The 25,092-nt window shown below is 41.5% G+C and overlaps 2 protein-coding genes across 2 annotated transcripts; one reads left to right on the forward strand and one right to left on the reverse strand.

Moving 5' to 3' along the window:
• Positions 1-698: 698 nt before the first annotated feature.
• On the reverse strand, positions 699-9,882 carry LOC143134329 (uncharacterized). Its single transcript, XM_076294652.1, has 9 exons — positions 9,817-9,882; positions 6,023-6,149; positions 5,242-5,550; positions 3,900-4,241; positions 3,310-3,435; positions 3,105-3,135; positions 2,626-2,675; positions 2,273-2,307; positions 699-961 (listed from the first exon to the last, which is right to left on the reverse strand). The coding sequence occupies exons 2-9, from the start codon at positions 6,084-6,086 to the stop codon at positions 887-889; spliced, it is 1,032 nt and encodes a 343-aa protein (XP_076150767.1). The 5' UTR covers positions 6,087-6,149; positions 9,817-9,882; the 3' UTR covers positions 699-886.
• Positions 9,654-13,147, forward strand: klf1 (Kruppel like factor 1 (erythroid)). Its single transcript, XM_076294636.1, has 4 exons — positions 9,654-9,927; positions 10,488-11,403; positions 11,689-11,865; positions 12,194-13,147. The coding sequence occupies exons 1-3, from the start codon at positions 9,853-9,855 to the stop codon at positions 11,862-11,864; spliced, it is 1,167 nt and encodes a 388-aa protein (XP_076150751.1). The 5' UTR covers positions 9,654-9,852; the 3' UTR covers position 11,865; positions 12,194-13,147.
• Positions 13,148-25,092: the final 11,945 nt, after the last annotated feature.

Genomic DNA, 25,092 nt, shown 5'->3' on the forward strand with positions numbered 1-25,092 from the left:
TCATGAATAATTTTTGATGATACACCCCCCCCACACACACACACACACACATAAACACAGACACACACACTTTTCTTTGGAAAGAGCAAAGTAATTTGATAGTTAGTCAGTCATTTCCGTCTTAGGCTAAATCAGTTTTTTCAGAACTCCATGTACATCTGGTGGTCATTGTATTTTGCTTTGCTTTGTTCTTGTTAGCTGTAAAAAACTGTATTTGCAACAGCAAATTATTTGCGAAGAATCACTATTTTTGGTTTCAATAATACTGTGTATTTCAACTTCTCTCTGTAACGTAACTTTCACTCCTGTATGGAAATACATAAAGTCTATGAAAGACTTTGAGCAACAGTGAGCAACAGTGAGTACATGATGTATCCAAAATGTCATATTATGACAAAAGTGTTTGTAATGTGAGGCGAATGTTTGCTTTAAAGATGTGTTTTTGACATTTTGAATGTTGTGTGTCATTTTGCTGGAGATTTGTGGCATTTTGCATTTTGTGTGAGCAATTATGGGTTTTGTGTGTGGAATTTTGAAAAATAGACACAGGGTTTTGAAAATGTGTGTAAACAATTGTAAAAAACTGTAAGCTGTATTGATTAGCAATTTCCACTGGTAAAACAAACTTCCCTCTTCCTCCAAGCTCTTCCCTCTCCATTCATAGTCAGTAGGACACAAACTGTACACTACTAGCAGAAATAAATGTTTATTTAAAGATTTATGTAAGTGGATTTGTTGAGGAAAGTGTATCAGTTAGATCCACATACATGGAATCAATAGTAATCTGTATAAACAAAAAAACACGTCTGTTTGTAGATAAAATTAGAAATATAATTTACACACATGATAGTCAATAAAGACAAGGACAACAATAGGGTCAATAAATTCAACAGAAGTTCGGATTAGCAAATGTGGAGAGACTCTTTGGAACAGCATATTCATCACTGACCGGTCCAGTATCCTAAAATTGGACAAAAAATGCCCAAAAATGGACAAAGATTTAATTACACATTTAAAATAAACACACATCACTAATGCAATTTCAATAAGGTCTTATCCATACTATGTCATAACATGAGATAAGTCAAGTAGTTCCTGTTTTTTTATGACAGTTCCCGTCATTGGCTACTTGTTTGGGTTGGGTAGTGTAAATTGTATCAGATAAACAGTTTCTTCACATGAATGAGTGTAAAGCCCATGTAAGGCCATGTTTCCCAGTAGGGTCTTTTCCTTAAACCAGTATGGTGTTGTAAATTTCATAGGTGGAGAAGAACACTTCTTTTGCTATTTCAGGCCACTCAAGTTTGTGAATGTAAACCTCCCTTTGGATAATATACAGAGACTTGACTTGACTACACCATAGTCCAGTAAACAACTCGATGAGCCATGTTATATTCAGTGGGCTCATTAATTAAGCTAATTAAAGCTAATTAAAGTGAGCTGTAAGCAGAGTAAGGTAGCTTGAGGACAACTCAATACCACCACAGGAGCACATTTTTCTGAGAGAGAGAGGGGGGTGTGTGAGAAAAACAATGCCGTATTTAAGAAAAGTCACGTCCTGTGAAGTAACCAAGGGGCTGTAGAGGGCCAGGATGCTGAACGCCTGCAGAGTCCCTTTTGTAATATCCTTCTACATTACACAGAACCCAGAGCAACTCAGCATACACATGAGAACATGAGCATGATCTCTCAACTATTTTTACTAAGAACCGGCTCCCTGAACAGTGTCTGTATTCACACCTCCGGTTATAACAGCTCAGATGAGGCATGGGAACAAATAGCCATGCAAGGGTAATCTGGAAATTACTGTAGTTGCTTGTAGCAAACTGAAATGACAGCACTGTGAGAAGTGAAAAGAAGCTCTCTTCACATCAGTGTGAAAAAGCGCTAAAGCAAAAGCTCTGTGGGGAGTCGTCCCTGCGCCTGAACTCTCTCGTCTCGTCAGCAGAGTCAGCAAGAAGCCGCCGCTGGATTAGGGGTATCTTGGGAGAGACTTCACAGCCAGCGCCGAGCGCCTGCTCGTTAGTGCAGACCGTACTGATGGACACGCTCTGTGGAGAGTGATCTGAGATAAGCTCTCGCTCACACTCGCACTACCTCACATCTACTGGAGAGTTTACGCTTCAGAGCAGCGAGCCCGAGAGAGCAGCAGCAGAGCGGAGAGTGAGATGAGAGTGAGGCGAGGGTGAGATGAGAGTGAGATGAGAGTGAGGCGAGGGTGAGATGAGAGTGAGATGAGAGTGAGGCGTGGGTGAGATGAGAGTGAGATTACCTTGAAGCAAATGCTCAGCCGTGAAATGGGGAGATCTTGATGTGAAAAAAAAAATAATGGAAATAATCAAAAAGAGTTCATGCAAGGGAATAATTTACTGTAGTATAGACATTTAGTATTGACATTCATTCAGCATCACTTTAACAATATCTTAATCATTTAGTATTTAGTTTATAGACATCACTTTAACAGTATCTTAATCATAGACATCACTTTAACAGTATCTCAATCATTTAGTATACTGCAGACATCACTTTAACAGTATCTTAATCATTTAGATTCTCTCATCTGTCAAGTTTTTCTGTAATAAATGGTATTCTTGGTTGCTGGACTTGTCTGGATGGTACACTCACCTACAATGTGGTCTCTTGCATGCACTGTAGTCCAGAATTTAGCATTCTCCCTGAGGCCAACGATAACAAAAGCAAACATAATGTGGGTTTGTGTGCAGCTATAATGTGGTAACAGTGCATGATGACACAGCAGCACAATACAAAGCAAAGTGATAACAGTGCGGCCAAATGCAGATGATTAGGTTTGCATATCTGTACACAAGATATACAGTAAATGGATGACCAAGGGCAGCTGGAAAACATTACAGGTGCTATTACTGAAACAGGGGACCATTGTGACCATTGTGACCTGTTTAAAGATTGTGACCAGTTTGACTATTGTGACCATTGTGACCAGTTTGACTATTGTGACCAGTTTGACTATTGTGACCATTGTGACCATTCTGACAAGTTTGACTATTGTGACCAGTTTGACTATTGTGACCATTGTGACCAGTTTGACCAGTTTGACTATTGTGACCAGTTTGGGCCTCACTCACCTTGTCTTCTTCTCCCTCGCCGCATCTTTCACTGAAAAATATACACATTGGCAGAAGTTACAGCACATCAACTATTGCAGTATTCAATGACATGTCACTGTTGGACTTCACAAAAACCTGATTTTAGATTCGATCCTCATTGCACTGTGAAGTGTCTTATGAAAAGGAGAGCTCCTCCTGAAGGGGGCGGTATGTCGGTAGGTACCTCTCTTGTGTACAATGACCCCCAGGCCTATGACTATGGCTAGAAACAGCACAGCTGCAGACATGGCTCCCAGCACCAGCGCCCAGTCTGGGCTCTCTCCTTCTTCTCCTTCTTTTGCTTCTCCTTCTGCAAACAGGTAATCACAGTGTAAGCCTCCAACTACAGGGGCTCATTATTATAATGTATTTTATACATGTTATATCTATTTATATATAATGTGTTCATTACCATATATAGCATAAAAGAGAAAAGAGGAAGAGGAGAGGAGAGGAGCAGAAAAGAGGGGAAGAGAAGAGGAGAGGAGAAATACAGTACAGGAGTGAAGGGAAGTGAAATCCTATGATGACCACAAGACAACATCATACCCAAGTAATTTCCTTATTTTCACAGTATTAACAATTTCTGACACAAACCCCCTCAAAATGTTTGCTACAGATGATATTATTAATGACATATATTATCAAAATGATGGTTGTGTATGAAGTTCAGTATACGTAATGTCATTAAGGTATTTTCACATATTGATCTGTTGAGAGGATTGTAGTGGAGTACACCTGGATTTTGTTCACGTGAAAGTGACCGTGACACACCTGCGTTTGGTCCATGTGAGAGAGTGACCGTGACGGCTTGACTAGCGCTGGAGTTGATGGTCAGGTCTGTGGAGACGGTCATCTGATAGAGGCAGGAGTAGAACGCCCCGTCCACCGGCACCACGCTGAAGCTGGGGTCACTGGAGCTGGACACCACCAAGCTGGGGCTCCGCAGCGCGCTCTGAAGTCCGGCGCTGTCGTTGACGCTGCTTTGGCTGAGCAGCAGGACGGCCTTCGGACGGAGACAAAGAGGCACAGAGCAGTGGAAGGTCAACGGCTGACCACTACGGGCCGCTCCGCTGGAGGACGTCAAGACAGGCGGGGGGAGAGGGCTGACCTTCTCTGTAGAATGAGACGGATGGGAGTGGTTAACAAGGCAGATCAGGAGGCATGTCAAATGACCATGAGATGACCTTGATTACACACCGTTGTTTCTGGTAGAAAGCCATTTGTCAAAGTTGGTTTGTTTATGTGTTTTACAATGGGATATGTCCCAAAACTTGTACATGAAACCAAAGCATTTCAATGTGAATTCTTCAATGTGAATTCACATTATTGGTCGCTCATAATAGTCCTTGGGTTAGGATTAAGGTTCAATAATCCCATTATTATTCTAATAAGGTAGACGAACATCCTTGTGAATGTAAATTGTCAAAAGTCACACTTATCTTACAGACTTTCAGTTTGTGTTCTCAGTTTCAGTGTGTGTGTGTGTGTGTGTGTGTGTGTGTGTGTGTGTGTGTGTGTGTGTGTGTCTGTGTGTGTGTGTGTGTGTGTGTGTGTGTGTCTGTTTGTGTGTGTGTGGGTGTGTGTGTGCGTGTGTGTGCGTGCGTGTGTGTGTGTGTGTGTGTGTGTGTGTGTGTGTGTGTGTGTGTGTGTGTGTGTGAGCACGTGCGCGTGCATTTGCACGGGTTGGCAAGTTACACCACACATTGCGTGTAGAAGAGAGAGAGGGATGAATGAGAGATGAGAGACCGCACAAAGAGGCTGCAGTGCAGTGTGGTTAGGAAAGGAAGGGAGTGTCACCGCCTCATAACAGTTGACGGTTCTTCACCTTACTGTGTCAGTCTTTAGTGATGTTCTTACTGTGTCAGTCTTTAGTGATGTTCTTACTGTGTCAGTCTTTAGTGATGTTCTTAATGTGTCAGTCTTTAGTTATGTTCTTAGTTGTTTCTTTTTACATGTTAGACTTACATTTTTCATTATATGTTCCATTATTCCTCATTATCAATCAACACTTTCAACAGTTCGGTGCACAAAAAGAAATCAATACCTCTGGTTTAGGGACAGGAAATATTACTGGGCCATATTACTTACGTATTATTGTTGAAGGAAACCTTACCATCTAATTTGGCGTACACATAAGAGCTGAATGCGCTGGGTTTGTTCTGAGAGTCTTTGAAAAGGCAGCAGAAATCCTTTCCACTGGTCACTTCTTTGCGATTCACAGTAAAAATGGCACCACACTCTTCAGTTTGGTGCTTGACTGTGTTACACAGACGTTTGCTTCCGTAGAGGTCAAAGTGCAGCGCCCGATGGTCCCCCGGAGCGGTACACAGGAACACAAGACTGTCCCCGACAGAAGGCAGCTGGACGAGAGAGGGGACCAGAGGCCCGCTGGTCGGTTTGGGGTCAGACTCCAGGGTTACACCTGTGTGTGTCAACAAGCACATTCACACGTGTGGACATTCACTTGGCATAAAACTGCATCATACTGCAACAAACCCGTGAGAAAGTGGATGTGAATCTGAAGTGAGGCGTTGTCTTATAATCTAATGCTGTTGTGGTTTAGTTTCACACAAAGTTGTTTTTGCTGACGTTTTGAAAGAGAGACTCTTAACTTAAATACATGACATATTACCTGCGTAAAGACTTGAAAGTCATTGAAAGCTCTTTTAGATGAGGCTGAATTAGTTCCCCTTTACTCCATTTCCAAATCCAACACTAACACTAATCATTCATTATTGGAAATAACTATGACGTTCCACAGAAGTCCAACACTAACACTAATCATTCATTATCAGAAATAACGATGACGTTACACATAAAGTAGCATTGAGACTTCAATACAATAGATCAATCTGAGCTCTCACTGAGATTTGCCCCAAAAAAGGAAAACTTACCTAATAGGTGAGAGCAGCTTATCAGTAGGAGTATCATGAGAATGTGATGTTGATAAAGTACCATCTTCCACCAGTAAACCACCAGTCGGTGTGAGGCCCTAGTGGTTCTAAGCCTCCATATGTAGAACTGAAGAGAACCCAATTATGAGAACAGACCAGAGTGGCGTATGAGAGAGATGTGGTGAACACAATAAATCAGCATGAGGAAGCTCAGCAGATGAGGAAACGCAACATCCTCTGTGCAACACTGAAGTAGATTCTATCTTAAGACACCCCCCCCCCCCCTCGTTCTCTTACTTAAAAGGCACAGGAAGTGACTGCATGTCAGCTACTGAAGAGGAGAGGGCACCCATGCTGAACTCTGGACATATGGTCTCTCAGCCACGGGGACTATTTACACGACGTGATCAGACTCGGCTCGGCCTGCTGCAGTTCACATCTGGAGCAGGCCTATTGTATCAGAGTTGGACCCGTCCCAGCGGAGACTGCCACCTACTGCTAACAGAGGAAGAACACCTGTTTACAATGTGCATCTGCAAAAGCAATAAAGCACTGGACATTGTTATTATTCGGACCACAAGTATAATATGGCCATATAGACCCTTTTTCTTCAGATCATTTTGTACCGTAAAATGTTCACTGCTCAGTTGTGTTTTGAACAGAAAATATGATTTGTTCCAACATGGTTACCATTCTCCTATGTCTTTGGTCATATTACTTTATAATGATCCAATACAAACATGTATCTATAAACAGCCATCATCACAGCAAGCACAGAACTAGTAATGATGCTGAAAACATGTTGAAGTGTTTTGTACATTAGAAAAGAGTTTTGAGTTGGATCCAGTATCTCAAAGACAATAAGTGGTTACTGATACATGTTACGTGTACATAATATTAATAGAAATATAGAAATACCTTGTATATGCATGTATAGGCTCAGATAGATTTTGTAAACAACTATTTGCTTTTGGTAAAATAGCTGACATGTTTCCCAACTCAACAAGGTCGTTACACCACCTAGTGAGGTAGAGGGGAACTGCCTCGACCGTTTAGGAGAACAATCCTAACCACTGAAAAGAATTGAATGTGATATAAGGAGGACTTTGCATGCATATGAACACATTCAAAGGCCTCTTTGTAATTCCAGGTTAACTTTAACTGTTGCACAAACTTTGCATACAAACTCACAACAAAGAGTCCAGGGTCTTCAACCGTATCTTTTCTGTACCACTCACAATGACTATTCAACAAAATATCATTGACTATATTGACTACATTGACTTATAATAACACTGCATATGTTTTGCTTGTATGTATATATACAGCACATGATTAAGCAGTTTGTAAGTTTAAATGATTCATGTTTGACTTTCAAGCACGTTGAAGATGGTGTGGTAAAGTTTACTGATTTAACAGTACAGGAAGTTTTTTTTTCCATTTAGGATACTGAATAAAGGTAAAGTTGTAAGTAAAGTAACTGGTAAAGTTGTAAGTAAAGTAACTGGTAAAGTTTACTGAACAACCATATTAATACCATATTAACTGTCCCGTGTATTGACCTCATAGCTGAAGAAATTTGACAAAATCAATGTATAAGCCGCAGCTAATAGTTGGGAAATTACAGTACGTTTTTTTTTCTTTCTCTTCCTCTTTCATGGATTTTTTTTAACATTTGCTTTCCCATGTAGGGCAATTCCACTCAAAACTGTCACATCCATAACACCAACACAATGCCATGGTATTTAGTTGGCGTTATGGATGTGACAGTTTTGCGTGGAATTGCCCTGCACTTTCTACTGAAAAAATGAGGAGTTTAAATCCATGTAGGGGAAACTCATGGTGTATTTATACATCTATACATATTCTGTTTATATTTACACCCTTTCTTTCATGTTCCATAAAGCCTATGGATTGAAAAATAAGATATATTACAACTACGTGAGAGGTGAAAGAACCTATCAGAGGACTAAATATATAAATGGTCTTAACTCCTAACTGCTGAAAACAACGAAACAAGGAAACTTGGTTTGGAGGTCTCCAAACCACTAACGTAAACGGTGAGCGCTGCTCTCTGGCCCGCTGTCTTGTGTTGGTGGCGTTGGTGCTGCAGGAGCAGCTGAGAGGCTCTTTATCTGTGATGAGGCCCGTGATCTGGCTGCGTCAGGAGCAGCGCGCCATTATCTGCCCTCGGACAGCAGCCCCGCATCAGCTCACCCGCGCCGATAAACACCAGCCAGCCCATAATCACCCACCGTGCACAGGTCTTCTCAGAAGCCCACGTCTCTTCCCACACACACACACACACAAACACACACACACGCACACACACACACACACACACACACACACACACACGCAGAATGAGAGTCAGTGTGTAGGTGCATTTGTCTGTCTCTGTGTGTGGAGCTGAATGTTTATCCTGAACACTCTTTGAACTAATAAAGTCTTTACATGATCACATTTATATTTAATTATGAATGTACTGAATCCATTTACTTTTATATTAAATTATGAATGTACTGAATCCATTTACTTTTATAGTTGTGATGAGGTGTATACCATTCACGTTGATCATCAACAATTATACTTTTGCACATTGACCACAGATAAAAAAGTTAAAAGATGTACTGCACATGGGTTATGGTTATGTTATAATAGTAGTAGTTTTGTCCAAAACGACTTTACAACATTATTTTTAAATGAGTACAGAGACCATTGTATGTTGATAAAATAGCATGTATGAAACTAAGCTAAAGTACTCAGACTCATATGACCACTGATCATTCACATTCACACATATGGTTTGCCTCAGCAGAGATAATGGCTAATCAGGCAACTGCTGTTCACTCATTTACTGAATCCATTCAGACTCAGCTTACCAATGCTAACTGCTGGAATCTTCTAGAACTGAGGATATTCCCATTATTTTATGTTACTGAAATGTCCCATTAATGTGCTATTGAAGAACACAGCTGGGGACAACCAAATTGTTGGTGCATTGTAGATGCATGCTCAGTGCTCAATTTCTATATTTGAACAGTTAAGTTTATTGAAATTCTTGAAACGAATAAAACAGTCAACCAAATTGCTAAGTTTTGTAATCTTTCCCTTGGGTCACTTTACACTTATACGGTTACTTAGTAAAATCCACTAGGAGTTCTACCATATTTACATATGCTGTTCATAATATTCAAATTTGATGGGATTATTATTCAAAATCATTTCAGACATATTCTTCCCTTCTTCAGCCTTCCAGATTTTGCCAGAAATAGAATGGCATGTTGTCTAAATGGCACGTTGTCTGATTTCTCTTGCTCAGGGTCAGACAAACTGAACAGGAAGGTAGTGTGATCTTGCCGCTCACTTCAGATAGCGTACATGCTGGGTCACTGCTCACACACACGAGCAACAGACAAGAGATGATGCTTGTGCACACACACACACACACACACACACACACACACACACACACACACACACACACACACACACACATGCAAATACGCGCAAAACACACTTTTTAAACCCCACCCCGTGCCACAGAACTGTGTGACAGCAGGCATCAGTGGGGGTCTATCTTCTGAGTGAGATAGAGAGGGGAGGAGCCACAGGTTGACAGAGAGAGAGAGAGTCAGGGGAATAACTGTATTTAACTGTATCTCAACACATAACTGTAAGAGGACTAGCAACACTCAATTGCATAATGCCCAACAGTCATTTGTGATTGCACCTTTATAGAATTACGTTTTTCAAAAAAGGTTTTCATCAAAAGTGTCTTGCCGCCACATTACCTGGTAGTTTCCTGAGAATTTGGGGGCCCCAACCGGATGGCTGCAACTCAAGCTGTACTGCCCTCGTTCAGTTCATTCTCAAACTTCTCCAACTCCAGTCAGGACATGAAGGTATGTGATTCTCTCTTCTCTGTGGGAATGTCCATCTTTTCTCTGGGTCTGGACTATTGAAGGCGGCTTGTTGGCTTCTGTTAGTTTCTCCTGCCTTCGGTGTCTAAAGTAGCCTTTCTGAGCCTTTCTTTCTAGTGTCTAAAGTAGTCTTTCTGACCAGGGAACATGCAACAGATGAATATGACAGCGGTCAAGTTGGGATATTACTTGAAAGACAAACATACTCTTTTTGTGTTCCCCTCTAACATATCTCAATTTGTGTTCCCCTCTAACGTCACTCTAATCTGCATGTAGGCCGGTAAAGATGGCAGGGCCTTATCAGTTCTGGAAAAAAACTTAATGGTAGCATGTCATCAACAAAACTAAATTGACTAAAAGGGATTTAAAATGAAATGCAATATTTTGCTATACATAGATATGATTTTGCTCTAATTTATTTTTTATCATTATTTGAAGGAAGACACATTACAACAAAAACATCATGGTGGTTACCAATAAGACATTTGTATCTAAAGTCATGCTAACTTGCCCTGTCCCCTCCCGTGTTGCCGTGGCGTTAGGTGTGGAGGTTTGAGGATGGCTCGCTGGGCTCTCTGGGCTTTGATGCTCAGGACAGAAGGTCACTGCTAGAGTTCCACAGCGCTGAGCAGCAGGACCTGCCACCGGCCTTCAGGGAGGCCCAGCTGGATGACGAGCACAGTGCAAACTGGGACATGGAGTTTTTACTGTCCAGCTGGGGCAGCACGTCGCCTGATCAGGGCACCAGTCAGGACTCCAACTCCCACCGGCCCCCTGCAGCTGCTCAGGACCCGGGCCGGCTGTTCCAGGGGAGCGTCCAGGAGCGGCCGGCCCTGAAGGAGCACGCAGGGCTGGACAGGCACTACGCCAGCACTGGCAGCCTGATGGCCGAGCTCCTCTCCCCAGAGGAGTCTGTGAGCTGCTCCATAGCAGAGCTCTACAACGGGGGCTACCTGGGAGAGCAGCAGGGGAAGCCGTACGCTCTCCACTCCGACACCACACACCAGTACGGCGTCCCGCTCGGACACAACCCGGAGGGCCCAAATGACCACAGCAAGGTCAAGTCCTGGGAGTACGGCTACTTCCCTCAACTCCCGTCTTTAATGGCGTTCCCAGAGTCCAGGTTCCCCCCCGTGGCGTCTGTGGACGCAGAATCCCCCGGGGGTCACTCCCAACGCTCGACCTACAACATCCTCCCAAACTACCACCACCACCCAAAGCTGTACCCCCACCAGCTGGGCCCTGCTGCCTTTGTCCACAGGCAGGCAGCAGGGGTCTACAGCTCCACCACCAGCTTGCTCCCTGACTCCACAGTGCCCTCTACGGGCCTGGAAGGGAAACGCGGGCGCAAAGGGGTGGCCAAGAAGAGGGCCGCGGTGCACAGCTGTGAATACCCCGGCTGCAGCAAGACCTACACCAAGAGCTCACACCTCAAAGCGCACCTGCGTACTCACACAGGTAGGGACGATGGGCTTAATTTGCCATGCGAGACAGGTATGAACCTGTAGCAATGATAATTAGTCAGCCTTTCTGATCACATAAAAATGCTTGCCGGGGTTTCCAACAGTATGAACATCCAACAACTATGAATTCATTTAAAAAAGTTTAATCTTGACTGTGACTCTTGACTGTTTTTACAGCATTAACTATTTCTGTATATTGCACTGTAGCCTGTGATCCGTCTTGAAGGTAATCAAATAATCTACCATTGTCCTTTTGCTCATGTGTGCTGCTCATGTACAGGTGAGAAGCCCTACCTGTGCTCGTGGGAGGGCTGTGGGTGGAAGTTTGCCCGTTCGGATGAGTTGACCCGCCACTTCCGCAAACACACGGGCCAGAAGCCTTACGAGTGCATGCTGTGCCAGAGAGCCTTCTCCCGCTCTGACCATCTGGCCCTGCACATGAAGAGACATATATGAGGTCCAACAGCATGGGACACACACGGACACACACACACCCACACACACACATCACGCATCACTCATGCACACACACACACACACACACACACAGACACACACACACACACACACACACACATCACACATCACTCATGCACACATCACACATTAAGTTAGCGTAATACTGTGAAAACACAGAAACACACACACACACACACACACACACACACACACAAACACACACACAGCCACAGGTCAATTCACATCCTACATGATACATGACTTATCAATGTAGCAAATAACTAATTAATGTACAGTAGATGAACTGTGATATTGTTATATTTCAGCTATGGCTTTCCAATAGTGCAGTGCAAACGGTAGACAGGAATGACCAGGTCAGCCCCACTGAGGACCTGAGAAGAATCTGACCTGAGGAGGTGCACGCTGACATACAGCTGCTTCAGCTAATTTACAGGGCCAAGTTCAGGGCAACGTGAAGCTTCAGTCTGAATGATCTCACCCCATAGCTAGCAGCTTAACGTATCTAAAGGTAGCTTTGACTGCGTGAGGAACACTACATGAAGCCCCTCACCTGAGGGAACTGTGCTAAATGACCACACATGGAACAGGAACCATGGCCGCTGTAGGTTCAGCCCTGGCTTTTATTTTTGCAAAAATAGCAAATATGTACAGTATAAGGTATTTTTTTTTATTTCTTTTCCTCTTTTCCTCTTATATTTAATTTAGATTAAATTTACTTTACAACATTTACATACCTTCAGCTCAGAGTAAATAACACTTTAAAAATGTTAATGTAAAAATAGGAAAGATAGTTGATGGCACACATGGATTAACATCTATGGAGCTGAACTGTAGGTTTGTTTTTGTACATCTAGACAGACAGAGGTGCCTTCCATACCTTCCATTACACCAATGATTTCTAGCATTATCTACTCCATATTTATTCATCATTTTTTCGCAAGGTCTTTTTGGTGAAATATTTACTTATTACTAAGAGTTGTCAGTTGAAACTGTCTCTATTTATTCATTGTTACCCGTAGAAGATGCTACAGTAAGTTTTTGTTATGGCTTTGTATGTATTTTATAAAGTATCCTTTTTATGTTTTCTATACTTTTGCAAATAAATAAAGCACTGGGGATAAATTGTGAGGTAACATTTTGATTGTTGATTGGCCACTCCAAATGGCCAGTAGATGGCGCCATGGCTCTGAGCGGGTGGACAGTGTTCTCTCTGTGATCTTTATTCATCTAAGGAGTGAACAGCAGTCAGCAGGCTCTCAGAGAGGGGGTGGAGGGCGGGTCTCATATTACGCAACCAGACGGACAATGATTCATCCACATTATATCACACGATAAAGCACCTCTTTATTTCATATGAATTTCTACATGTACAGCTAAGCCTTTTCACAAGCAATGGGATCAAACTATTTTGATAGGTTTAGATAACAGGGCTCTATATGTTCTATACATTTTCAGGTATACTTCTGGGATGTAGAAAATCAACGTAGGCTACAGAATACTGGCAACACTGAGCGTCTCTAAACAGTAAGGAGCAGACAGACAGCCGTCTAATTACAGTGATGGCTGAACTGACACTCTGGTAGCTACTGCTGTTACAAACCAGTTTGCTTAGAGAAGAATAACAAACAAGGCCTGAGCTTTTCCCAGTAGTGACGGCCTCTCAGTCTCCTGAATAAAGACAGTGTTCTACGTGTGGCTTCAGAGGGGTGTCTCCTCCAGATGGGTCTGTTTGTTGTCCTCGCTGAAACACGCTGTTCCTTTAGTCCTGTTCTCATGGCAGGTAATGGGTTTTCAGAAGGGCATAATTCAACGAATAAGGTTTCCCATGATCCTTGTGTTTGTGTATGACCTTGTCAAATGTTCCAGAGTTAAGCTGAAGCTCACCAGAAGCTATTATTCATGTTTTCATTCTAATTTTAATCCGACAGTGTTGTGTGTTCAGTCTTTTTTCCACACCATTATGTTCTTGCATGACCGTCCTAAACCCAAACGGTCCATGTTTACCTTAACACTGATGTGAAAACACACTGGGCTGCCTGTGTGGAGCTGACAAAAGAACATGCAACACGCAATTTCAAGTTTCACATTTTAAAATTAATCTTTTCAAGGAAAATCCCCCTTGACCCACTAACAGGACTGGGACCCTGGCCAGAAGTACCTCACCTTGCCTCCCCCTCTACACCCCAAATCCTGCCATGATCCACTTCAACGTCTCCAGCTGTCTGGGTCAAGACACACTAACCCCTTCACTCAGTTGGCAGGTGGTTAAGCTTCACTGTCCTTATCCATCCCAGCACTTCACCCTCTCCTTTGCCGTGGTTACATAGCCTACCTTATGATTTTCACCTCTTTTTCCAGATTTATTATTAAACATTAGCGTGACCATGTATTAATCCCAATAGATGAACAGGTCATTTGAACATATTTAAGTTTACTGAAAGTCAACAACAGTGTCAGGATGGTCAGGGTAGGCATGACAGGTGCAGGCATCCTCCCTTGCATAATTCACTACATCTCCAAAAATAACCTCTCAGCAGTTGCCATAGTAAAAGCCCTGCCCAAAGGCCAAATCTCAACTTTGTGATCTCCCTTTGGTGTGTGTGTGTGTGTGTGTGTGTGTCAGCCAAGGCCACGCTGCTGTTCAGGGCAACGCATAAGGTCAGAGCCAAAGAGGCTTCTGTCACTGAGCCCCAAAGTCTATCACTAATCCCCACGGCACGACTTCAACAACTGTCACTCGCAATTTACAGTAAGACTGCGCAAGTTTCTGGGGTATATTTGCAGCAGCAACATATTTAATACACATACTTGTGCCAAGCTGGGACAGGGAAGCTTGAGTCCTGCCTGAAAGAGTCACCATGCATATAGCACACTTATCTTATTACAAAGACCACTGACAGAACAGTATTGATACCAAAATGTGTTCATATTTCCACTATCACTGGAATCTAGCTAAAGACTGAAACAGTTTTGTATTCATAATGCAATATAACACAGAGGAAATAGCTCTTATAGAGGGTTTCATCTGTTTGGGTCATTTATAACTATTACAGTGGAATATTGATCTCCATTGTGTTTCCATCAACTATAGCTACAGCCAAACATGTCAGCCTTGTGGTTGGCAGAGATCATCTATAGCAGTGCTGTGTGGATCAGAGATCATCTATGTGGATCAGAGATCATCTATAGCAGTGCTGTGTGGATCAGAGATCATCTATGTGGATCAGAGATCATCTATAGCAGTGCTATGTGGATCAGAGATCATCTATAGCAGTGCTGTGTGGATCAGAGATCATCTATGTGGATCAGAGATCATCTATAGCAGTGCTATGTGGATCAGAGATCATCTATAGCAGTGCTGTGTGAATCTTCTTCGTAGGAAAACAGGAACAGCGGAGGACAGAGAGGGTTTAGGAGGTGACATGAGGACAGTGCTAGTGTGTCATGCCATGTGACCTTATTTGCCCAACTCACAACATCTCACACACATACACACACACACACACATACACACAAACACACACACACACACAAACACACGTTGTTAGTTACAGTTTTTCTCGATTGCTTTGATGCACTTAATGAAACTTGGATCCATTTAATCTTGATCTTCACCTTCTTTATCTCTTACAAATGATTTTGAATACATTTTCATTGGTTTAACTCATGTTTCAAATCCTTTTTCAAAACATTTTTACAGTAAAACACAGTTCTCATACAAAGACTCCAAACTCCATTGGATTAACTGTGTGTAACAAATGGAAAACATTTATACACAGCTAATAGATATTGCTTACAAACATATATATATATATATTGAACACATATATTGAACACACAGTGAGGTGAAGCACACACTAATCCCGACGCAGCGAGCTGCCTGCTATACCGGTGCTCGGGGAGCAGTGAGGGGTTAGGTGCCTTGCTCAAGGGCACTTCAGCCGTTCCTACTGGTCGGGGTTCGAACCGGCAAGCCCTAAACAGTAGGCTGTCACATATGAACTTGTAATGTCAATGTGTGTAATGATTGGAATGATGTTGTTGGGCAGTGTGTAATGATTGATTGAAAGTGAACAGTGATTTGACTACAAGTTGTGTTGTTTGATGGGAAAATCTGCTTTTGCTATGTGTTTTAAATGTTTTGAGAGTGTTAGAGTGTTTTGCAGGCAGAATGTGTCATTTTGACCATGAGTGCCACTGTTTCGTGTGGAGTTTGAGTTGACTGCTGCATCAAAGCAATCAAGAAAAACTGCAATAGTGCACCTGAGGATTTCCAGGTGACATAGTCTACCATGTATCCAAGCTTAGAGGTTTCAACACACTCAGGATTTAAGTCTTTCAACAGATTTCAGTTAAATATGCAGTCAGGTGCAGTCAGGTGTCCCAATCGGAGTTTCGCCTTATAAACACTCCAGTGTTTAAATTTGGAGCAGCCAGGCCACTTGCAGCACCGTAACTCAAATGAACTCCAGCATTAGGCATCAGCTCAGCTCAGACAGCAGAATGACCTGAGAGTGAACGAGTCTGCAGAATGAAGCAGACTGGATTAGTCACATCACACTTCATCAGTTTGTGGAGTAAGGTTGACATGGGAATACCGTGTTAGCTGAGGACGTGTGTATTAGGTCCATCCAACATGCAGTAGACCTATAAGAATGGGGCCCTAATGGTCCAAGGTAAATACAAGCCTTCTACCGGAAATTATTTGATGTTTCCTGAAATGTCTACAGGACATTTGGAAACGTCAAGTAAACCACTTGTTCTCGCCACTGGTTTGGCCCAAAATATTATTTACATAAAGTCAAGTCAAGTCAATTTATTTATATAGCACATTTTCCGCAACAGGGTTGACCCAAAGTGCTTTACAAATAATTACAATGTTATTTACAAATTTCAAAATTGATTACATATAAAAATAGCAAAATACCAAATAATAATACAATACAGAATACAAAACGCACATAAGAAATAAAAGTGAGAAAAATGTAAAGTGTCTAATATCCTTAAAGACCGTTTACCTTTGACTCCCAGAATCCTGCAATCTGTTTGGCTCCCAAAATCCTGCAATTTGATTGGCTGTTGGAATCCTGCAATTTGATGGGCTCCCCGAATCCTGCAATCTGATTGGCTCTCAGAATTCTGCAATCTGATTAGCTGTTGAAACCTTTCATTCTGATAGGTTGTCGGAGTTCTGCAATCTGATTGTCTCCCTGCAATCTGCTTGGAATCCTGCAATCTGATTGGCTGTTAAAATCCTGCAATTTAATTGGCTGTTGTGTACCTTATAAATTGAAAAGTGTACCTTTTCTTCCGCTCTCTGACCTAGTTAATTCAGTTTCTACAAACTGTTTTCGCCTGTTTTATCGGCACTGGGACTTTGAACTGGAATTAACATACACCAACTAAATGGACTTATTCATATAGGGGGTGTAATGTGTGTAAACTGGCACTTATTGTTTGCTTTTTAATCCATATTTATGCTTTTGTAAGTAGGCTAATGATGAAGGATGAGGGTATGACTCAGATAAGTGGACACACTACTACTTATACACTATAGGTTCTTTCCTGCTTCCACATGTACAGTAGCCTACTATTTCTGTATGTACAGACTGTTTATAAATCAGGTTTTACATGTACAGGAGAGACACTCTGGCAATGAGTAATAATGCATGTTACTTTTACCCCTTGCATCGCGAGGAACTAACAGACATCCCAACCTGCAAAAAGTCATTTCAGGGAGGTATCACGAACCTGAAATGACTTTTTAACCTACTTAAGATTAATATATAATGTCTAGTCAGTACACCAAACAAAGAAGGCCTATAGATAGAAATTGTGAAAATGTAGATTTTGGTAGTTTGGTCTTTTCATGTAGCCTTGGCAACTAGCCATCTAGTAGGCTATAGGCCTGAATAATATGCACATGAATTGACACTCACCTCAACATGCCTTTTGCAATCATTTAACCCGCCATGGGCAATGCTAAAGTCACTGTTACAAACAGTGCAGCATGCAAGACTAGGCCTATCATTATTTTTTACTCTTATGATAGAAAGGTAGCCTTGGGTCTTACATTTTCCTTTTTTTGAGGCAGTGACTCTGCTATGACGCTCCTGTTCCTATACACTGAACTGATTAATTACAGTTTTTTTCAACTGCTTACACACTAAATCTTTTCTTGTCACACAATTTTCTAAACATGTCTTCCAAACATCATAACCCCACACCAAATCTGCAAAACCATACACTAATTCTCAGTGTTTGACTCAGTTTTCAATGGACTAAAACACATTTTGCAAAACACCACACACAATTTTCTACCTAACACATAAAAATCTAACAGGAAGTAACTTGATTTCGTTCTTCAAACACAACCCATCAAAATGCCACACTAAATCACCAGTGCTTCACTCTTTCTCTTCACATGTGCAAACACTCTTTACTTTACTGAACACCATCCAATCATTGCCTTAGTATAGGCCTATGAATAGATATATAAAAAATAAGTTTAAACGTTTTTTAACATCTCCAATGTAATGGTGGGCATGCTAAGTTAACCGTAGCATTACCTATTCAGTAACCCCATGGTAATACGAGTGATCATTTACAGTTTTTTCTGATTGCTTAAGCACATTTTTTGTAACTATGGCTTTTTTTGCAAAACTCTACACACAAATGGCAAAACCTCTCACCCAATCAGCAAAACATTGTAGTTCTCTTGCAAAAGCTAACACACCTTGCTTAACTCTTCACACCTTCGTAAAAATGGTGTTTTCGAATCTAACAGTAAACACAAGCCATCACAATAGTAAGCACACAATGTGCCAACTACACACTGATGGTATGAATAAAAAACACATCTGGCTTTTGCTTTCTCTAAGGTAGACTATGTCAGTTTGAGGTCATACTTTTGTCATAGTTCTGTAAACATACAGGGATCCAAACTTCAAGAATTAGTGTTTATTTACACACATCAAAACAAACACAAGTGTGTTTTTCCAAGTCAAAACACAAAATAGCATTTCACTGAGACAAAACAAATCAGTCTACATCGGGTCGTCTCTCTCAAAATTCTGTCTACATCACATGCAATGTCCTAGTCCAAGGCACCGGGAAAAATATATTCTGGAATGACATATCCAGACCTGACATGACAATATACCCACATGTAGACTGTTTTTTTGTCTGTAAAAGGGCTATTTCTTTCTCTTTTCACTCTTCCTGCTCACTCCATTGTACCCATTGTACATTACCTGTGGCTTATTTATAGTGCTTAGGCTGATTGTAAAGTGAACTAATTATCTAAAACAGTTTTCACATGAGAAAGTGTGCCAGAGAGTTGGCAAAATAGTGTAAATAATAGCCATTGTGCCTACAGTTGTGCAAAGTGTGTGTTACAAAATTGCAAACTGAGTGCAAAGCAGTGTTTGTGCTTTTAGTTTTGCGAACTCAGTGAGTGGTTTTGCCATTTGTGTGTAGAGTTTTGCAAAAAAAGCCATAGTTACAAAAAATGTGTTTAAGCATTCAGAAAAAACTGTAAGCAATATAGCACGAGTGAGAGTGGGGTTGGTCATGGATATTCCCACGGGTGTTGTTCGGCCGTAGGCAACAACAGCCGTGGGAATATCCATGACCAATCCCACGATCACGAGTGCTATATTGCTTTTATACAACAATTCTACCACAAACTAAATAATCTTAAAACATCCCGTTATTGTTTAAAAATGTTAATTTCGACATCGTTCTTACGCATCAAAAAATAGTTCCCTTTTCAATAGACAGCGTCTTGGTTGCTAGGTAACCAACATTCCAGATCCCTCGTTATGGGTCTTGTGTATCTAGGTAGGTTTGCTGCATGCATGTTACCATAGATATATACACTAGATGTCGCCTTGACTACTGCTGTTCATTGGAACGAATGCGTCAATCGAGACGCCATCTTGCTTCAGTGATCCACTCCTCTATAATGCATTAGCGTCAATCTGGGCAAAGATCTAGCGAAAATAAAATCACTATAAATCGTCGAAATCTCAAGCAATTATCTAGTTTTTTGGGTTGTTCCAACTGACAGGCATGTTTTTATGGTTGAGTCTAGAGAAAACTAAGCTTAAGACGATAATAAAGATACATTTTACCCGTCTAGCCCCATAGACTCCTATTCATTCTGCACTAGCTAGCGGCGGCCCCTAGAGGAACAATGAGTAAACTGCAACCAGGTTCGATACAATGAAAGTAAACAGGCTCTGCTCTGGTTGAGGCCACATACCCCTCGTCTCGTTTACTCATGTAAGTTGTAATCTCACCAGAAGTTGCTGTAGATCTGTAGAACATTTACCTCTGCTACTACATAGGCTACGCCAGTCGTTACTTTTATAATCATGGGTCAGTGCCATGGGCAAACGAGATGTAGCTGAATTCATAAATGACAAAGCCATGAGAAAGGTGATTTTCTTACGTTTCAACAACAAAGAAGCCGATCTGCCATCATTGTGAGAAGTTCCCAAATGTGTCGCTAATCGCTAAAAAGGTTTTCTATCGCTGGGGATGGCCAAACGTCGCTAAATAGGTAACGCTGACAATACAGGAGAACTAGTTTAGCGCTTCAGATCCCTGTACAAAGATGGCGGCGGTGTTGACGCATGCTGAGAAGCAGAAGGCGACATCTAGTGTATATATCTATGGCATGTTACAAGGACACTGGGCCATGTCATGTAAGGGACATGGTACTGCAAAAAACGGAAACATAGTCTACATTGCAGAACCACTCCACTTTATTAATTTATGGTGAATAAATGTTACACTACTGTGCACAGGCTGACGTGACGATGCTAGCTCGTTAGCAGCGGTTAGCTAACTATGCTAACGTTAGTTATCTACAAGTCTCCTCCAAGTGACAATCATATTATACACAATGCTGAGAATAATTAGCATCCTCGTTTATCTTACTAACATTGAGTTGACTGTGTGGCTTAATCCACAGATGTGGTGAAGCACTGTTTCGTTATGGTTTGCTAAGGAGTAACCCATTGCTTAAAATAGTGGAGGGCTGGGATGAGAACAAATCTTCGCATTGTATCGCGGAGTGATTTATTATTAGCTGTGCAAAGTCTGAGTTGAAATAGAGTGGCGAAGTCCCGCCCCTTCTACTTCCGGTCCATGGGACCTATCTTTCAAAAAATTATGAACGGGAGTTAATGGAGAGATAACAATTATTTTTTGGTCCAGTTTGAATTGTGCCACGAATTTCACATATGATGTGTGTGAATTTAAAAGATAATTTTTCACGTCAAGAAAGTACTGTTGTTCGATAGACTTCAAAAGTTATGTTGGTTTTGTGCGAATCCACTCAGTGGACTACATCTCTCGTCTCGAACGATGTACGTCACCAACGTAATGAAACGATAAGAGCTGTTATAGTTAACGGTTGCATCTTGCTGCCTGCTATGTCACTTAACAGTATGTAATGTACAGTCTATGGACGAATACAACTTACCTGATGTGTTTAATCCTCTGACTCATGGTATTTTCTTCGGCAAGGAAAGCCCAATTAAGACCTGTTGCTGGTATGCTTGTACAATCTAGTGTGGCTGTGAATGAGCTAACGTCACTAGCGCGACTGATGGGTTTGTAGTTGTTGGAATTACGATCTTTCACAATGTTGTAATTCAATAGTTACGAAACAAACTGCAAATGTCTTTACATGAAAAATTGTCTTTAAAATTGACAAACATCATATGGGTAATTCAAGGCACAAGTCAACCGGGACCAGAAAATAATTTCTTTTTCGCCATTGACTAACGTTCAAATTTTTTTGAAAGATAGGTCCCATTGACCTCTCCAGAATAAGTCCCGCCTCCGTAACTTCCGTATCCATCCAACTTCCGGGCGTGGATTGTCTATGAGAAATAACATGGCGTTTCGAAATATCATACCGCTAAAACATCTGTAGGTAGCGAAGTTGAAAAAGCTGGTGGGCAGATTGGCCTACAGTACACACTTCTGCCATATAGTTTCCACTGGATTTTTTGATTGTCGGTGCCGTTTAAGTAGTATACTATAGACTATACTACTTAAACGGTGGAAACTAGATGGCAGAAGTGTGTAGGCCAATCTGCCCAGCAGCTTTTTCTACTTTGTCACCTACAGAGTTTGACAGGTACGATCTTTCAAAACGCCATGTTATTTCCCATAGACAATCCACGCCCGGAAGTTAGGAGGCGGGATATATTCTGGAGAGGTCTATGGAGGCAAACGGAAGGGGCGGGACTTCGCCATATTCCAACTCATGGAACGTCTCTCGGCCAATCAGAAACAAATAAATAGTTCAATAGAACCCAATTGTTGTATAAAATAAAATATAAAACGTGACATGTAAGTCCTTCGATAAATAACCAGGCTATGAACTCATAAATGAGCAGCATTTTGTCATCGTTTGTCATTCACCGTGCTGTGAACAGCATTAAGATGCTAGGCTAAAGAGCTTGAGATTCAGACAGGTGAGCACCTGGGAATGGTTGTGCATCATGTCAGAAAATAGCAATTTGATCAGTGATCATGCATCATCAGCGCAAGCTTGATTTGAAACTTTCTGGGGATGGGGATTTTACACGATCCTTCATCACTGTGCCCTGCTGTGTTAATATGACCGTGCTGATGCTAACAGCTGCAGCTCCCTCAAATCTAGGTTGTCTCATGCATAGGCTAGCTTTTGCCAATGAAAATGAATGCAAAATAAAAAAAACAGTCCTGCTCCTAACTGAAGAAACGTTTACGTTACCAACAATGTTAACAACAAACTAATTTTCACTGCTGCAAGTCGGCCTACAAAGTTGGCTGTAAATATGCTTCGCCATAACGAACCAGCTAGCTTTGTGATAACAAAGTCTTAACGTTATCTTTTATGTGTTTAGTCTACTGAAAGTTATATATCAAACGATTAAATCAACAGTTATGGAGGAATTGTTTTGGGGAAGCAATTGCACTATATCCCACTTTTGCTGCACTTTTTAAAATTAAACCACTTAAATCCATAGCCTAGATGAGCATTGCGCATAACGTTACAACTATGTTGACATGATTAAGCTAAATGCCCAAGAAACGTCACATCAGAAAACGTAGCCTACAAACGCAAAATTACACTTAATGACAGCTTGTTCATAGTGTAGCCTAGTGCTGCCTAATTGAAATGGGATAGGCAAGATTTATCTTATATTAGGCTATTATGTGTGGCACATTTATTGGGCTTTTAGCCTCTTTTAATTTATTTGATGAGGAACTGCAGCAGAAAAGCTGTCATAGTCGATACACAAACAGTTTATTATTATAATTAGGTCATTAATACTATTACTTCTATAACTGCTATTACTATTATTATTATTCGGATGAGCCAATAATGTAAATCTGAGTCTGAAAAGTTGGCTACAAACAGTCTATACTGCTGTAACCGCACTGCTGCTATTATTAATTGTTGTTCTTCTTAACTTGTTATCTTCCGGGAACTCTTTGAGGCTTCCATGAGCTGCCATTGTTGGAAAAAAATGGAACATTAGCGTCAATGGAGTTGTCGCAACTCTACCTTTATATGGCTCTGGCCTACACTACAGTACATCTTAGAACTTGGGGAGTTGGTAGCTTGGCAACCATTACTGTAAGATGATCAGGGACAGAACTGTTGATTATTCGGTTGAATGACCCAGATCAAGAGAGTGCATGGCAGGCTGAGAGAGAGCCTCCGAGAAAGAGTAAACAACTTTCCCAGAACACAAACAACACAAAGCAAACGTGGCAGCCCAGTGCTGCATACAGTAGACTACATATTGCTATTGAATGTACAGTAGTGTCCCACTAGTCCAGCTATGCATATTCTCATGGTACAGACCCCCCCCCCACACACACACACACACACACACACACACCTCCAAAGGATGATGTGGAACTACATGACACTTTGCTACTAATTCAACATTACATCGCTGCTGTCTGGTGGAAAACCATTAATTTTCAGGAAATTGAAAAAAAACTTTTTTATTTAAAAAGTATTTTTTAAATAATCCAACATTGCATCATCAAAATAAAACAAAAAAAACCCCAACACATTTCGATTTTCGGTTTTCACCGACAGCAGCAAAATGCAATTGCTTATGAGACCCTATCAGTGATAGACAATGCAGTCTGATGGGTGTCTCTTTAAGAGTACAGAGTAAATTCAAAGTGGTGCAGTACTTCAGCACATACTCTCAAAATATGGCACATTTCTTTGGCATGAGAAAATATTCCTCTAGTTTTGCATTCCCTTCCTTGAGCATCTCGGGTTGCCTTAGTGGCATGTTGCCCTTTAAACTCTTGTTGACCTCCAAAACTTGTTTTATGGTCTGAAAAACATTTCAAATACATTTGACTTTGCACTAGTAAATTCTAGTTCTCATATTTTTAAATAAACCAGGGTACTGCAAATGTAGGGCCATGGACCATCATGGACATTGTAGGTGCTAATGCACTGTAGCTGGTTTTATCCAAACAAGCACATGTAACCACTGTCTGCAGAATAGTCTTAAGTCAATCAGGAAATCACACTTATAGTGGCTAACAAACAAACAAACTGTCACACAAGGACACAAATGAGTATGAACGTTTGCTCTGAATGGGCCAGTTGTACAGCTTGTTCTGTGGCACATCATGCCCAAAAGTAGGTCAGCCATATTCGCTGAGCTGCCTGCTGGCATCTGCCTACCAGTCAACGCACGGCATTGCATAAGAGCACAGCAGTGGTTACACAACCTCCTGACTCCCTGTCCTCCCCCCCCCCCTCCCCCCACAGGCCACTCTCTGCCCCCTCCACTCCCCTTCAGCTGAACTCAGCCTCACAAGTGTCCCAAATAGCCCTCCGCTCAGCCTCTCAATTTTGCAAAGGATCTCCCCAGACATCATACATAAAAGGCTTTATGCTTTATTACTAAGCAAAGTCGTTCCAGGACAATGATGACGAAAGTCTTACGATATAGCTGGTCGCTTTGGCAAGGCTACAATTAAAATAGCATCTGACTTGAGCTGAGCAACGCTATGTCCCAGTTGAAAATAGCTTACTTCGGGCTAAACTAAAAAAAAAACGCTCTCAAAAGGTTAGATGAGTTTGCAGTTAGTGAATAATGTACTCTTAAAAAACATGGCTCTGGCCCCTGGCTCTGTCTGAGTGACTGCACCCATT

This window comes from Alosa pseudoharengus, unplaced genomic scaffold (genome assembly GCF_046254945.1).
Source record: "Alosa pseudoharengus isolate Yale_2024_CS ecotype anadromous, Long Island Sound unplaced genomic scaffold, YU_APseudo_1.1 YU_APseudo_1.1_scf_1, whole genome shotgun sequence".
Classification (NCBI taxonomy): Eukaryota; Metazoa; Chordata; class Actinopteri; order Clupeiformes; family Clupeidae; genus Alosa; species Alosa pseudoharengus.